The sequence below is a fragment of the Chinchilla lanigera genome, unplaced genomic scaffold (assembly GCF_000276665.1).
Source record: "Chinchilla lanigera isolate Chin_1 unplaced genomic scaffold, ChiLan1.0 scaffold00028, whole genome shotgun sequence".
Classification (NCBI taxonomy): Eukaryota; Metazoa; Chordata; class Mammalia; order Rodentia; family Chinchillidae; genus Chinchilla; species Chinchilla lanigera.
Window position 1 is genome coordinate 3,171,071 of NW_004955429.1, and position 16,525 is coordinate 3,187,595.

At 40.9% G+C, this 16,525-nt stretch overlaps 1 protein-coding gene across 1 annotated transcript in view; it reads right to left on the reverse strand.

The window, feature by feature from the left end:
* Positions 1-1,386: 1,386 nt before the first annotated feature.
* The window catches only part of Myo3a (myosin IIIA), a 186,232-nt gene continuing 171,093 nt past the window's right edge, over positions 1,387-16,525 (reverse strand). Inside the window, exons 32-35 of the mRNA XM_013515344.1 lie at positions 10,172-10,278; positions 8,193-8,233; positions 6,740-6,883; positions 1,387-2,043 (exon numbers count right to left, since the gene is read on the reverse strand). Coding sequence (XP_013370798.1) covers positions 1,926-2,043; positions 6,740-6,883; positions 8,193-8,233; positions 10,172-10,278 — 410 coding nt within the window. The 3' untranslated portion in view covers positions 1,387-1,925. The remainder of the gene's footprint in view (positions 2,044-6,739; positions 6,884-8,192; positions 8,234-10,171; positions 10,279-16,525) is intronic.

Sequence of the window (16,525 nt, forward strand, 5' to 3'; positions counted from 1 at the left end):
CAACACTCCCGGCCCCGCGGGGAATGGTTTCCTTAGATGACCTATTTCTTTTCCACACTTTACCCAGGGATCGAATTGCAGACCTAGCTGAAGAAAAATATTGTATCTTGTGTAAGTTTTCCCTTGTGCAGAGGGACAGAGAAAGCAGGAGGGATGGATGGGAAGGAAGGAAGGAAGGAAGGAAGGAAGGAAAAAGCTCGAAGAAATACAGAGAAAACAAGAACAAAAGCACTGCAACTTTTCACCAAGTGTTGGCCTTTCTTGCTTCCAGTCTCACTTTAAAAAAACTGCATGTTGTGTGTGTGGTGGGGGTTTTAAGGGGAGGGAAGAACAAGGGATTTCTGGAGAGGTCCGTAGCAGGCTGCCAGGAATTCTGGATCAAAGGATGGGTCTGGCAGCCAAGTGGGGATGTGCTTCGAACCACTGCATCTGAGGGTCTCTTTGTGGAGGGGACAGAGGAGGCTGGGGCAGCTCGCCTCGGGTGTAGGGATTCCTTACTTCTCCTGTGTCCTTCTGTGGGACCTGCTGCCCTGATTTCCTTGGTGCCAGGGCCAGATGGAGCCTACGTTTTACAAGGCTGAGGAGTGATCCACCCCAACCCCGAGGGAGGGTGTGGTGCTAAACTAGGGAAGGAGCAGGGCCCTGGGGCGCACTTGGATTCAGGGTTGGTCCTGCCACAGCTAGAGGTCTCAAGTCTGTCCCCAGGGAGCTTTTGGAGCTAACTCTTGGAAAGAGTATTATAACTGCTGGGCAAATTATCAACCTGCCGCACATGCTCTCTCTTCTCAAATGCTTTCCTAGAGTCTTCTGGCTGGGTCCACAGCTCAGAAGCCGAGGGCACCGGCTGAAGGGACAAGCTCCAGCGTGGACAGAACCCTTCTTCTGATTCAGGTGCCCATGGAACCATTTCACCACCTTTTCTCAATTGCTTTGGGCTGTGTAGAAAATGAGGTGTCATCCACTGAAGGGTTTAACACATTTTTAAAAGAAGTTGCAGTCAATGGACACATGCAAACCTCTGTCCACCCGCCAACCTTCCCTCTGAAATACGCCCATATTTGGAGCAGTAGTAACTGCCTCAAATCTGCAGAGCAGAACATTGTAAAACCTCAGCTCCATGATGAGACCAGGAATTTTCCAGGCTGGACAAAGGAAGCCACAATGATTAGGAAGGCACAAGCACATGTATGTGTGTGCGTGCGAGTCTGTCAGGAGATTTGTTTGAAGATGTATTTGTATGACACGTATGGAGCAGACTGTATTTTTTGTGTGTGGGGGAAGGGAGGTAGGAGTCCGCTGTTGGAGACAGAAGGCCCCTCCCACAACTGTGTAACCAAAGCCGGGCCCCAACAGGAAAAGGGCTGACCAGTGGTGCAAACTACAGACTTTCCAGGGCACTTCCTTTATTTAGCAATCTGAACAACGAAGGAAAGGGAAAGCTCAAGTTTGAGATGAGCTTCATCTTTAACATTCCCCCTCGCCTCACCCAGGCTTTGCACTAGCAGACTCAATCCACCTTTGAGGGTCCTGTAGGTCTGGGAAAGCTGTTTGCAAGAAAGACAGTATCTTTGAAATTATCGCTCCCTCAGAAAAAGAAACCCGGAGGAGCTGGTGACAGCTTAGGTGCAGGCGGGTCCACTGGACAAAGTTGCCCTAACTGGTGGGCTGGTGAGAGAAGAGAGTACAGGAGCCCCAGGGTGTGGGGCCCAGAGTCCCACAGGGCTCGAGTTCTCGTCTTTCAGAGCACCTTAGATGGCTGGCCCTTGCCCTTGAGGGAGCAGTGCAGCAGGCAGCCCCAGCAGAAATCAAGGTCTCAGCTCCAGTGCTAGCAAGCGCCAGTGCAGGTCCCTCCTCCCCACCCCGCTGTGGTGGCCATAATCCTGCAGGCTCCAGGGGTTTCTGCTGGTGGCTGTTCAATGGCTGGGCTACAACTGCTGAATGAGGCGCTGTCGTTGGGAGGTTTTGCGCAGGAGCCTCCTGTAGTCATAGGGGCTGGCCACTGGCCCGCAGCACTCCTCCTTGGGGCTCTCCGCTCTCCCCAACCTGCAAGAAACGGGCAACATCCTTACCCACCCTGAGTTAGGTGGGTCCTCTTCTAGTCATATCCCACCAACCTTGGGCATTTCACAAAGGCACAATCAGAATTTCAGGCTGATGGCCAAATGCATTTGCTGTAATTCTATCAGCCGGTTTGCAAAATGGAACCTGGTGACTCTTATGCATGACAGCTAAGTAAAGCATTGGAAGGTGTGGATCAGAAAGGCAAGACTCCTTTGGATGGAAATAATTCACAGCCCACAGACAAATATTTATCTTTGTATCTTAATTTTAAATATATTTTGGTCAAACAGGAAATCTCAAGGTGCCTAAGCAGACACTCACATTTCACATTTTAAAACTGCTCAAATGTTTCTGTAAAACATTTTCACTATATCTGACCAACCATCCTGTGAATGATAGAAGAGGCATCTACCCTGTCAGCAAATGTTTTCACATTTTTAATGAGGCTGCTGGGCCAAGTTTTACCTGGAAAAAACTATGCCCCAGGTTTTGGCTTAAAGGTTAGAAGGATGAAGCAGTTGTTTAAAGAGTTAGGGAAGGTTGCAGAGAAGTCCTCGTTCAGCAGTTGTCAATGGGGGAGGATATAATGTTTAGTTTGGGTTATGCTAAGTTCAAGATACTGATTAGATATTCAAGAGAAGATATGAACAGATATTGAGTTGGATGTATGAGTCCTGATGTAGTTTAGAGATTTCAGTTCAGGAAATTAAGCACATAGATGATATTTAAAGTCATGGCAGTGAGAATATACTGATTAGAAAGAGCAAAGGACTGGACCACTCTAATATTGGGAGATGAGGTGGGATGAGCAAAGAATAATAATAAGAAGCAGCAGCCAGACAAGAGGCAGACCAAGAGAAGTGCTATCTTGAAGCTAGTGAAGAGAATGTGTAAAGAAAAAAAAGACTGAATATAGGTGTTCAGTGCTGCTAGTGGGGAGAAATAAGGACTGAGACTGGATTCTGGATGTGACAAAATACAGGTCCCTGGTGACTCTGGCAGGTGCAGGTTTAGTGGAGTGGTTGGAAGGAAAACCTGAGTGAAGTGGCTCAAGAGAGGAAGAGAGGAAGTGGAGGAGGCCGTGCCTTTCATAGGTTACTCTTGCTGTAATAACGCACAGGAAAGTGGGTGGTCCCGAAGGAGGACTAGGGTAAGGTCCTTTGTTATGATGGGTCCTGACTGCCAGAAATAATTTGTTTGGTAAAATGAACAAACACTTGAGATGCAGACAAGAGAGGGGACAAGTGCAGGATGATAGCCTTACATAGGTGGAAGGGCTGGGCTCCACTGCACAAGGGGGTGTTTGGATTTAGCAAGTAAGCCAGACAGGCCATGCATAGTATATGGAGGGGAGCATACAGGTGAACGGCAGGAAGGCTGATAGATTCAGTAGCAGAAGTGTGCATCCATACTTTGCTTTCGTTTTCTCAGTGTAACAGGAATAAAGGTGTCAGCTGAAAGCAGTGAAGTATTTAAGAGTTGAAAGGAGAAAAGGAAGTCTGAAGGAGTGGACTAAGAAAAATGATAGAATTTTAGTGAAATGCAGTATTGCAAAGTAACTCTAAGGGTTTGCCGAAGGTATGTGGTCATATATGTTGAGTGAGATTAGGAGAGTTTATCTCTAGTCCCATGCAGCTCAGAGTACGGAGAGTTGGATTCACCTGGCATTAGGGGTGACAGCTGAATATAACTGAGGGACAAAGGGGCAGGGTCACCAAAGGTGACACAAATGAGCAAGAATGATGATAAAAGGAGAGGGCAAGAGCTTTGCCTGTTGATGGAATATGCCTTATTCTAGTCTAGTCTCACTAGGACGTTAAAAGAAAAAGAAAGCTCTAGCAAGGTCTTTCAAGGCATCTTGAACCCAGGGGCTACTTGACAGGAAAAACCTTAAAACGTATCATACTGGATATTGATGGAGCATTCTCTTTGAGTTCTCTTATATGAGAATTTAGGAATATGGAGTTACCTTATGCCAGGTACAAGATTCTAAGGTACATTACAGGATTATATTTTTGTTATCTTCAGCTGGTGGATTCTAGACTGATTCTAGCTGATACAGTTTGTAAGGAGGGAAGTGAGAACTTGAACCCAGGTACTAGCCTAAATCTGAAGCATCTCCCATTGTACCCTTTACCGCTTTTCTGCTGATGCTTCTTGTGCAATTCTCCTATCTTTAACCAATGTGCTCTTGTTCCATCTTACTTTTTTCTCCTTTCATTTTCTCCATATGTTCTTGACACAGTTAGAGCCTGGGTATGGTCTCAGTACCCCACATCTCAGTATTTCCTAGCAGAGAACCCACTAGATTCCATTTTAGAAGGTGATGCAGGATGCCAACCTCCTGTTGCTCTGGAATGTCAGTGTCCAACCACTGATTACCTACCACCATTTTTATTTATTTAGAATCTCTGAGAAAAATGAATTCTCTGAAAAAGAAATTAAGGAAACAATTTATATCTGCAAATATAAGTTACTTAGGATAAAATCACCAAGAAGTTGAAACACTTACTATACTGAAACTATAAGACATTAATGAAAAAACTGAAGAAGATACAAATAAGTGAGAATATGCCCATGTTCATGGACTGTAAGAATTAATGTTGTTAATAAATCCAATGCAATCTCTATCAGAATTCCAAATTTTTTTTTTTTATGTAATAGGAGAAACAAACCCAAACACTTTGTATGGAACCACAAATGATCATGAATAGCCAGTGAAATCTTGACCAGAAAAAGAACAAAACTGAAAGTATCACATCACCTGATTTCAAAATCTAGTATAAAGCTATAGTAATTAAAACAGCATAAAACAGACACATAGACCAAATGAACAGAATAGAGGGTCCATAAATAAACTTAAGCATTTACAGTCAATTTATTTTTGACAAAGATGCTGAGAACACACTAAGTAAAGGCTCCTGGGAAAACTGGGTATCTATGGGCAGAATAATGATATTATACCCCTACCTCACACCATACAAAAATTAAGTCAAGTGGATTAAAGTCTTAAACATAGAACAGAACCATCAGAATAAAACATCAGGAGAAAAGATCTGCAACACTGGCCTGGGCAATAATATTTTGGACATGACCTCAAAAACAAATCGGACCCACATGTGTAGACATCATGTTGTCTTCCTAGTGTAAGAACATGAAAGAGTAAGTGGAATCCAAAATGTACAATAGATATTGGGAAAGGGAAAGAAATTGCTCAAAAAAGGAAACAACTGTAATTAGGGAAAGGAGAAAAGGAAAGAGAAGCAAGGGAAAATATATATGTACACAGAAGGATGGCTGGGATAACTCTACTGTTGATGTCTAATGGTTTATTGAAAGGAACAGATAACATTTTATTTATTTATTTATTTGATCAATTTTGCATGCTTGTATCTGGTAATCTGAACAATTAATTTGAAGACAACAATATGCAACATAACAACCATTGTTCAATTTCTATCATCTTGTTTGGTGAAACTCTGTATTGTTTATAATTTTTTTGTTTTTACTTTTTATTTTCTTTAATGGTTTGATTAATTTTGCATTGTTACATCTGATAATCTGACCAACTCCAATGAAGATAAAAATATGTAATATAACAACCACTGTTAATCCTTATCATTTTGTTCTGAAACCCTGTATCATTCTTATTGTTTTTGCTTTGTTTTGTTTTTGTCTATGTTGTTGGCATTTTGCTATTGTCCTTTTTTTTCAATTCTCTTTAAAATAAAAAAAAAGCATAGGAGAAAAACCAGAAAAATGAGATTCTACCTGTTTAAAACCTTCTCCAGAGCAAAGAAATCAATCAAAATGATGGAGAAATACCACACAGAATGGGAAGAAATAATTGCAAACCATACATTGGAAAAGGGGTTAAAATTCCAAATATATACAGAACTCATATAACTCAAGAGTAAGAAAATAATCTAATCAGAAAGTAGGAAAATATCTAAGTGATATTTCTGAGAATAACACATACAAATGGCTAACAGGTGTCCTCAGTAATTATCAGGGAAATGCAAATGAAAACTAAGGAATATGACCTCACAGCTGTTAGAATGCCCAGTGAAATAACCCAGGCACTGAAAGATGAATATTACATGATCTCTTTAACTTGTAGAATTTAAAATTGTTAAACTTACAGAAGCAGAAAGTAGAATGTATGTATCCTCAATCTCAAAACATTGTAAAGAATTTTTGGGAAAGGAAAAAAATCCCCAAAATAATAAATAAGCTGCAAATCAAATTAGCTAACATCACAAAAGTAGTGATAAGGTGAGAAATCAAATTAAAAATACATATTTTTTTCCAAAACATTTTTTGGCTGACATCCCTGATTCTAAGAAATTAGAAGCATAATTAAGATACTAACAAGCTTAATAGAGATTTTAGATTTGGTATATGGATTTGGTTATAATTAGGATGGCCCTATAATTTATTATACAAACAGATATTTTAAAATGGGGCTCCAGTTACACCAAGAAAATAGGCATAAACTTGAGTTTTGTAGGAAAACTGGGATTCCTACTTATGATATTGATTTTAATTTTAAACAGCGTATCACTCATATGATGCAATACGCATTAAGAATACTTTGTCATTAGCTTACACATAGAACAAATGGAATTATGAATATAAAGTTGAACAAGCTATACTTCACACTGTAGTTTATTAGTACCTTTCATCAGCTTTAAAGTATTGATTCTGAAGTTCCCGCCGTGATCTCTGTTCTCTCAAACTAGGTTTATGGTCCTTTAGTCCGGAATGACTGGGCAAAAATTCTTTATAATAGAAATCTTCCAAGTCTAATAATTTTCCCTGACTGTAAGTGAACAAATAAACATACCATAGCATCAGTCTAATTTGCTACTTACTTATACTGATGGGATACTTATTTTCTTCTTTTGAAGTATTTACTATAATTTAAGAGTTAACACATATATTTCAATAAAAATGAGAGAAGTCTTGAAATGTGCAAAAACAGTATATTCTGAAATTAAGATGAAAAACAAACTCCTTCTTACCTTGAATAGAGCATTAGTTGCAGGAGCAGCTTTTCCTGGTCCGATGGGGTTGAACTTGACACAAAACTACTAGTTACTGGAACAGCCAGTGCTAACAAGTATTCCAGTTCGGTCATTCTCCACCAGCATTCACAAATGGCTCTTGGGCCAATCAGAAAAGCTGGCCTTTATGCATGACCACACACTGTATTCAAATTTTATTATCTATCAGTACCTTGACACACACAAGGTTTCATGACCTTACCAACCTCCTTCAGACTTCTGACTTCTTCCTTATGGGATTAAATACTGTGTGAGATTTTAAGTCCTGTGCATGATATATATGTAGTGATGTGTCCTGAACCATGTTAATTCTTGGACCTTCTCAGGCCAACAGTACTTCCTGTAGCACCTATAATCTGATGTGACTTTTTTGGAGGTAAACAGGTTTCCCTATCAGGGAAACGTGTTTTTGAAACTCATAGATACCAATCTATAAATGAACTTCCAGAATGCCACAGATTCATGAATAGGGAACTCTACTCACTATGCTTAACAGAAGAATCTTCTTTTATTACTAGCAGTGCTCTGAAATCAGTTGACAGGGCTACTGATTAAAACAGTGACAACATATGCAAAGAAGAAAGTATTGAGGGATTCAAATGTTACAGAAAAAGAAAGTCATAGAAAGTTAAATGTGCCATCCTTGTTGGGCACATGAACCTTGCAATCCTCACAAATTCATAAAAATTATAAAATGTGAGAATTAGCACATGGTAAAAGACAATCAACAACAATAAAAAAGAATTCAGGGGAAGGAAGTATGTGGATACAGATATGTTCAAATTCCCCAATTAAAATCATTCTGTGTGCCAAGAAAAGCGAATTTTATATTGGGACAGTATAATTCATTTGGAACATATTTGAGTTCTCAGTGAATATCTCATACAGTGCTAGCTCAATCTATTTACAATAGACCAGATCTTATACACGTTTACTATATAAATGTGTTGAGAGTGCATTTCTTCTCAAATGTATCTGCATAAAATAGGATTTAGAATCTGAACATATGGATTTATATTTTTGTTTGAACAAAATGACTCATTGAAATTGAGAAATAATAATTACCTGTCTTTCCTTGGTCTTCGTTTTTCTTCCTGGATTGACTTCTAAGGGGAACAGAAGAATTTAAAAAGATCTAATATATAGTAATATGTAATAAGAATTATATTATGATTTTAAGGAAAGATAAGAGGGAAGAATCAGGATAACAGATCACCAATTTGTAAAATTAGTTGGTAATTCACAAAAGACTATGTAGTATGTGACTCTACACAATACCCCAAAGAGGCAGAAAGTAGTCACCTAGGGCTTGGGGTTGTGTGGGGGGCTGGGAGTGGCTGCCAATGGGTAGAAATTTTTTGGAGTGCTGAAAATGTTATAAAACTGATCGTGGTGATTGCTGTATTAAATGACATTTATTTGTATATTCTAAGTGGGTGCCTTGTGTGGCATATGACTCACATCTCAACAATGCTATATGAGTCCACCCATGTATGGACATGTCTCTGTCCACGTAGAACATGTACATGGACGTAGAATATGTGAAAACATAGGTGGTTTGATATTTGAGTTTGGAGACAGTGATCCAGGCCAGAGACAAAGATTCAGAAATCAGCAGTAATTGAGGTAAGAATAGCTGACGAACTTGTTCAAAGAAAATGAAAGGAGAAGAGACTGTTAGACTGAACTCTGGCATCATGAAGGAGAGGAGCCTTCTGAGAAACTGAAGAAAAATCATCAGAGGGAAGGAGAAGGACTAGATGCCTCTATCTTGGAAGTCAAGAGCAAGCTTCATTTTCTGCCATGGAGGGGAAAACTTGCTTCTAATCCATTCTCTGCGTTCCAACACAGTCTTCTCAAGGTCCCCACGGGTGCAGAAGTGCTGCCGGCACTGTGTCAATGGGGAGTGCGACACTGAGTAAGAAGTGCAAACCGAGGGGCCACTGGGTGCAAGGCACCTGGCACCAGGAGAGGCTGCCACTGACCAGCAAGGTTTCAAGCAGGTAACTGTGGTGAATGGAAATGGAAGGGCAGGGGATGAGGTGGAAGATCAGTCCCAAATCCAACGATCAAGGTCTCGGTAGGAATCTGGAGTTCATGCTGATGGAATTTGTTGCTCAGCCATTAAAGGTACCATCAACAGCAAGGGAGGAACACCCTGAAATTTACCAGTTAGAGACATTATCTGATGCACCCTGGGGAGGATGGGATCAGGAGCAGCTAGATATAATCCAGATGAGAAATGATGCTGGTATGAAACAGGATCTTTGCTGAGAGGTCAGAAGAGAAGATGGCTGGAGTGAGTATTTGCAGGCAGAAGCTCCAGCTCAGAGCCAATGATCTAGGTAATGGGTATGAGAGCGGGGAAGATCTAGGGTGACTCCCAGGTTCTTAGTTTTGGAAACCAAGTGGATGATAGTGGCATTCATGGACAACAGGGACATGAAAAGAAGGGCAGCCTAGCAGGGTTGATGCCAATGAGTTCTCATGCTGCAAGCTATGTGTGCAGCCAGAAGACCTGAATAAAATTAATGCCCCTGACATGATGGCTAAGACATGCTTATCTGTGTCTCAGAACCCTGATCTGAGAGATATGGCTACAACTTTAAGGGCTGTCTCTAGAATTAAGTGGAGTGTTATGAACATGCCTTCTTCTGGTATGGGATTTAACTGATGTTTAATTAAATATCCACTTTTCCCTTTTTCTCCTTTCATCTACTGTCCATATAACCATTCACTTTATGGTTCTTTTCTGGAAAGGTCCACCTTGGAGAGCTCCTACCATGATAGATATCCTTTTCTGGGGTGATGTTTGCCTATAAGTTCAGATTAATGATAGCAGAGAAAGCTGCTGGAAGCACATGACATGGGGCAAGCTTGAGCATGAGGAAGAGGCGCGGGGTAGGGGAAGTGCCCAGACATTCTGCTGGGGAGGGTCAGTGAGGAGGAAACCCCAAAGTCCCTGCTGCTGCCTGGCTTTGCAGCCACCATTGCCACACTGGTCGTCGGAAGCTCCCACCTGATAATGAAAGTGAGCCACTTACGTGAAGTAGATAATAGTACGTGGAGTCTTCAGGGTTATTTAACGTTTTGGGTTTCCGGGGTCTTCTTGGCGGTCTCAGAAGTTTTCGCTCTTCTCCTTTGGAAATACCTGTAAGAAGGTGATCATAGACAAGTGTTTAATTGCCAAGACTATTATCAAGTAATAGTTTCCTTTCAAGGTAAATAGGAAATTGTGTGCACACACCGGAGACTCATGCTGGGAGAGAAAGGGAATGCTTTTATCCCCAAGCCAGCCCTTACCATATTCTGCATCACACACCTTCTTCCAGTTGTCTGGTGGGTAGGACTTTTGGAGCTAAGGGAAGAAAAGAAGAGGGAGAAGAGAGATGGAGAGTGTGGGGATGTGGGATAGGGTACAGCATCGGCTACAAGATGAGAAGAGGAGTCAAAACTGGCAGAAAAATAACACTGACAGAATCTCTGCTGTCCCCTTTTGCTGCCTCCCACGGGACTCAGGCAGGCAGTGGCCTGGACGCTCAATCAGGAGGGAGCTTCATCTGCCAGTACCATCATGTACGTTACGACCTAAAGCAAGAGGCTGCTCATTGGCAGGACTGACACTTTTTAAAGAGCTCTAACTTGTTTTTCACCAAAACTGAGAACCTCAAACCATGAGTATTTCCAGGTTTGATTTTAAAATACTGATCAGTGAAATGCTACACTTTGTCATCTTTTCCTGCTCTGTTAATCTAGGCAAGTCCTCAAAACTAAAGCGATACTGCAGAGCTTCTGGTGACCCGTGTGCTTGGTTGTTGGTGTTCACTACATATTTACAGATTGATAGGCTGGTCATTGAGTATCTCCATCTGTCTTCCAAGATTCTTGACCACTCCACCTGCCGACTGTTGTGGTACAGGAATGGCTGCTTGACAGACATATCAGGGTCAGGGTGAGAGATGGGTGTTAGGACTCATGGCACCAGGGCTATATTTAATGGATACTAGACCACGTATTTCTAGGCAAGACTTTAAGAGCAATATGGTGAATGTTTAAAGACAATTATTACAATAAGAGACACACTACCATTAATCTACCTCAAAGAACTCCCCCTCACTCAGAATGTACTTGTGTCATCATTCTTGCCACAGTCTGAAACAGTTCTGGAAGCCCTCTTTCTTGAGATTCTTTAGTTGTTCTATCCTGGCTACGTGGATGGTCTGAATCAATTCAAATTTGTGTACCTTCCATGGTCATTTTGACATTTGGGAAGTGCCAGACGTCACATAGTGCCACATCCAGGGAAGAAGGTAGATGAGGAGATACCATATATTTTATGAGTCTGCCTTTTGAATGGATGACACACATAAGTAGCATTCACCATAAGTTTTATCATGCCTCATAATAACATTCATGAAAGAGGACTTCCAGAATTGCTGGAAGAGATGAGAGTGATGGGATAAATCTGTCCAAAGCAGCAAGAGGAAGTATTTTGAGGAGGATTAATGGCAATGTGTCTTTTTACTGTAATATATTTTAATTTAAAAATTTAAACATTCACTATATTTTTGATCGCACCCCATGCAATTCATTAATGTAAAGAACAGTGACTGGCAGTGGGAATGTGCAATAGGGTCCAGCGGCTTCAAGTAGGATGAGGGTTCATCAATGTTTAACTTCCTAGTCCTGTGCCCAGCCTACTACACCAGCATATTTATCACAACAGCATTCATATTCTAACATTCCCCAAATCATTCATTTCCAACTTCATGGGAAATTTCTGGATGACAAAGGAGATCAGCTAGTTAGGAGTGCTTTGTAAAGGTGTAAGGCATGGAACTATGCTGATCAGAGAATGGCAAAACAATCACATATGACTATCCTTTTCTGAATAAAACAAAAGAAAATCAGGTACAGTATTTGTTTTTTTTGTTTTTTTGTTTATTTTCCTGGTACTGGGAATCGAACTCATGACGTTGTGCTTGCCAGGCAGGCGCTGTGCCTCTGAGCTAAATCTCCAGCCCCCATTTTTTTTTTTCTTTTAGGTACAGTATTTGTTAATGAGACCATATTAATAGAGATTAGTAAGAGAGTGAAAAGTTTTCCAAGCACTCTCTGGAGGTTTATCTCCCATTCTCTCTCTCCTTTCTCCACAGGATAGACAAAGGAGGTGGAGGGCATCCAGACAGCTGAGCCCTTTCTGGATCTTTTTATAGCCTGTCACAGGCACAAGATGGCAAAGCTTTAATTCCTGCTACCATCATAAATAGTGGTCTTTTATTTCTTCCCTTCTCCTGATTTATCAGTGTTGACTATTAAAAAGCTTCTATTGGCTTTTGCAAAATTTCATTGTTTTTAAAGTGAATTGGTCACATCCACTTATATTCAAGTCTCAGTGGTGAAAAAGATAAAAAGACAGTTATTAAGTTATTATATACTTTTAATACTCTAGAAACATTTGAAAGTAGCCTGTGACCAAATTTTACCTGGACTTTAATATTGAAAGTGTGACTTAAAATACCAGAACATTACTATTGCAACACAAATTAAATTGAAGATAGTGAAAAATCTGAGGAAATGTCATGAACGTTAAGAAAAAAAGCTGGGAAGTAAGGACTTCTTGATTTTATCTTCATTTTCACCTCAAATGATCCTTATTGAATCTGATTTCCGTTACAGACTATTGAAAATGCCTTCTCGAAGGTCAAGGGTGCCCGGCATTGGCAAATCTGAAGGCCCTTTATCTGCTGTTATCATCTCTGACCTCTTTGTCACTGAACATTATTGATTACCCCTTGCTTTTGCAGCTGAGGATGAGGTTTCTGAAGGCAGACACTGCTACGTATTTGTATGTTCCTAGCACTTAAGGGAATACTTGACATAAGATAAGCGATTAATCAAAGTTTGCTACCCACGCTGAGTATGGCAGTACATGCCTGTAACTCCAGCACTCTGAGAGGCTGAGGGAGAAGGATTCACATTTGAGCCCAGGCTGGGACAACTTAGCAACTTAGCAAGGCCCGGTCTGAAAAAAAAAAAAAGGACTGGGAGGCAGCTCAGTGCGAAGGCCCTGGGTTCACTCCCCAGGCCTGAGGGGGAAACGCCTGCTGGATGAGGAGGTGACCTTCCCCTTGCCTCCTGGACTGAGTCGTCTAGGTTGGCTCTGTGCTTCCCACAGGCCACTCGATACCTTCGGTTCTACCTCCTTGGTTTCTTCTACCTCGGCCTCTCAGACTTCAATGAACCAGTGCTGGTCGTTCTTCTCCAACTAAGATTGCAGTCACTGCAACCTCAGTGACATCTGTGTTTACCTCCGCTAGGTTCAAAATATTGGTGACACCTTTGTTTTATCCTTTTTCATTTCCTATAGATAGGCAATTATCAGTTTCTGTCAATTTTTAACACATTCTTTGAAATGTGTAATATTTATCTACTATTTCCTCTCAGTTATCACTGCCACCACTCCACACCAAATCAGCTCTTCAATAATTGTGGCAAAGCCTTAATCTGGTTTCCATGCTTTACCTCACAATGAAAACCCACCTTTTTTTTTTCTCCTTAAATTCCATTTCATTTATGAAATCCAATTTTAAAAAATGTATAAGGATGGTTTGTTTTACCTTCTTTTTTACGGTTTAACATCTTCTAGGTTATTTACAGCCTCAGTGGTGTATTTTATCTTCCACTTTCCCTCTAACTGAATAAGCTCCACTGGTCAGTCCAGTTACCTTATCAGTATCCTACCACATCCTGTTAATAGCCACAACTTTGCTTGCTCTCATTGCCTTATAGCAAAGCATCTCACAGTCTGGCTGAGCTCCTAAGCATCCTTCAATGCCTCGATCTGTTGCCACCTCTTCTGTGACTTCCACTGACTGCTCACTGATCTTCCTGTCATTGGATGCTAATGCTATTTGCTGGTTGGTTATGGTCTAATTTGGTTCCCCTCAAAATTGACAGTTTGAAGTCCTTTATTTTTATTTTTTGGAGACAGGGTCTCACTATATAGTTTGGGCTGGCTGAACTCACTAGTAGCCCAGGCTGGCCTCAAACTCAAGGCAATCCTCAAGGCCTCAGCCTCTGAGTGCTGGGAGTATAGGCGTCCACCACTATTTCTCGCTCCACATTTTGAAGTCTTAACTGTATCTCAGAATGTGACTGCTTTTGGAGACTGGATCTTTAAAGAAGTAATGAAGATAACATGAAGTCATTAGAGTGAGTCCTAATATAATTTGGCTAGTATTTGCAAAAGAGGAAATTAGGACATAGACATATGCACAGAGAGAGGAACATGTGAAGACCTGCGCAAGAAGGCCATCTGCGAGCCAAAGAGAGACAACCCAGAGAAAAGAAATCATGCTGAGACTTTGGTTTTGGACTTAGAGGAAACAAATTTCTGTTGTTAAGCCTCTCAGTCTGTAGTCCGCCGTTAAGACAGTTGTGGAGAAGTGATATAAAATATAATGCCACACTTCTTGTCATTTACTGTTTTTACCTATGATGTTTTAAATACGGGGAAAGGAAATTTTGGATGGTGGAGATCATTCCTTGGGTTTGGTGTCCCCTGTCTTCAGGAGTGGTCTAGGGATAGGTGTGTCACTGGTGGTGGCCATGAGAGGCTTCTGGAGGTGCTGAGAGGTCCTTCCCGAGGCTCAGGGCTGAGTGAACAGCAGACACTCTATGTACTTTCTGTTAACCAAACTGTCACTTGCATCTAAGCAACTTAACATTCAGAAGTCATAAAGGAAGTTACATAGACAGATGAGGGGCTCGAGGTGAATGCAGTGACAGACTGCTTTGCAGGTGGAGGCCCTGGGTTGGAGCCTCTGTTCTGGAGAATAGCAACAACAGTGTTAATACAGCAACGAAGTCAAAAGACACATGATAAACATGGAAAATGATTGACAAATAAAGGGCTGGAGTTTGTAGCGTACAGAGTGCTAACAAGTCTGCAAAAGGATGGACCAACAGAAAAAAGGGACACACACATAACTAGGACGTTCAGGAAAAGCAACTTAGAAAGGAAATAGGTATGGGAAAGTACTGAATTAACAAGAAGACAAAACACATACATTAAAATGATAATGAGATATCATTTTATGCCTGGCACATTAATAAAGATGACAAAGAAGGGTAGCACACCCAGACACACCGTCAGAACAAGTGTGACCTATAGATTTTTGCAAGAAGTATCAATTGTTATAGCCTTTTAGGAAAGCAAGTTATCAAAAGCAAAAACATCTTTCAACCCTAATATCTTAATCCTAAGGTTTTAGCACATAAAATTAAAATCCCAATATACAAGAATATTTTTGAAGAGGTTTTTTACTGTAAGTTTTTTTTCAGAACTGAGAAATGAACCCAGGGTCTCTCTCACATATGCTAGGCAAGCACTCTACCATTCAGCTACATCCCCACACTTTTCCAAAAAAATTTTTTTTGAGACTGGGTCTCACTAAGTTGCCCAGTTTGGCCTCAAACATACCTTGGCCTGCTCAGTTGCTGGGATTACAGGCATGCAACACCTAGCCAGCCAACATTTTTCCTGGTGGCAGAAACATGAAGACAAAACAAATACCTAACTAAAGGAAAGATTATATAACTCTTGTTATCCCCAAGTGGAATTTTATATAGCCAATAAGAAGAATGAATTATCACTATACAAGGTGATTCCTGCCAAGGTGTTGAGTGAGAAAAGCAGCTGCTTAAGTGTAAAATATTATCCACATGGACTTATGTAAAATATTGTCTGCATCGCTTTATTATATGTGTATAAGTGCAGGTATAGCTATGTGCAGAAAACAGGAAAGAACACATAGAGCAGATGTTTTATAGTAAAGGTTCCCTTAAGGGGATGATAATATGGGTTTGAGGGAGACTTGAGGGAAGAGGGGAGAGAGACAGAGACAGAGAGGGAGACAGAGACAGAGACAGGGACAGGGACAGGGACAGGGAGACAGAGAGACAGAGAGAACTGCACTAAAAAATCCTAGAGTGTATGGTAAGGTCACATTTAGGTAAAATTACAAATACAAATGTGTGTTGGGATAAAAATGTCAAAATGCATTGAATTTTCAGGATTTCTGATTAATTTTTACATCTTGCAGACTCCACATCTGTGTTGGTTTATTGACTCTTTTTCCTACACCAGGATAACCTAAAGTAGAGGGCTGAGTATTCTTAACGGGTGTCTCACTTAAGATACTGCCATGCAAAGTGAGAGCCAGTATAGAAAATTATTGACGCATGTATTTAGGAGAGCCTCATTGCTCTGCTAAAATTTCCTTGGACTACTTTGCTTTTTGGTTTTTAAGAGCAAATTTTCCATGAGTTCATCAGCAAACAAATATTTCAGAGCAGCATATGCTTATTTTGCCCTGTACTCAGTTCTCTGAATT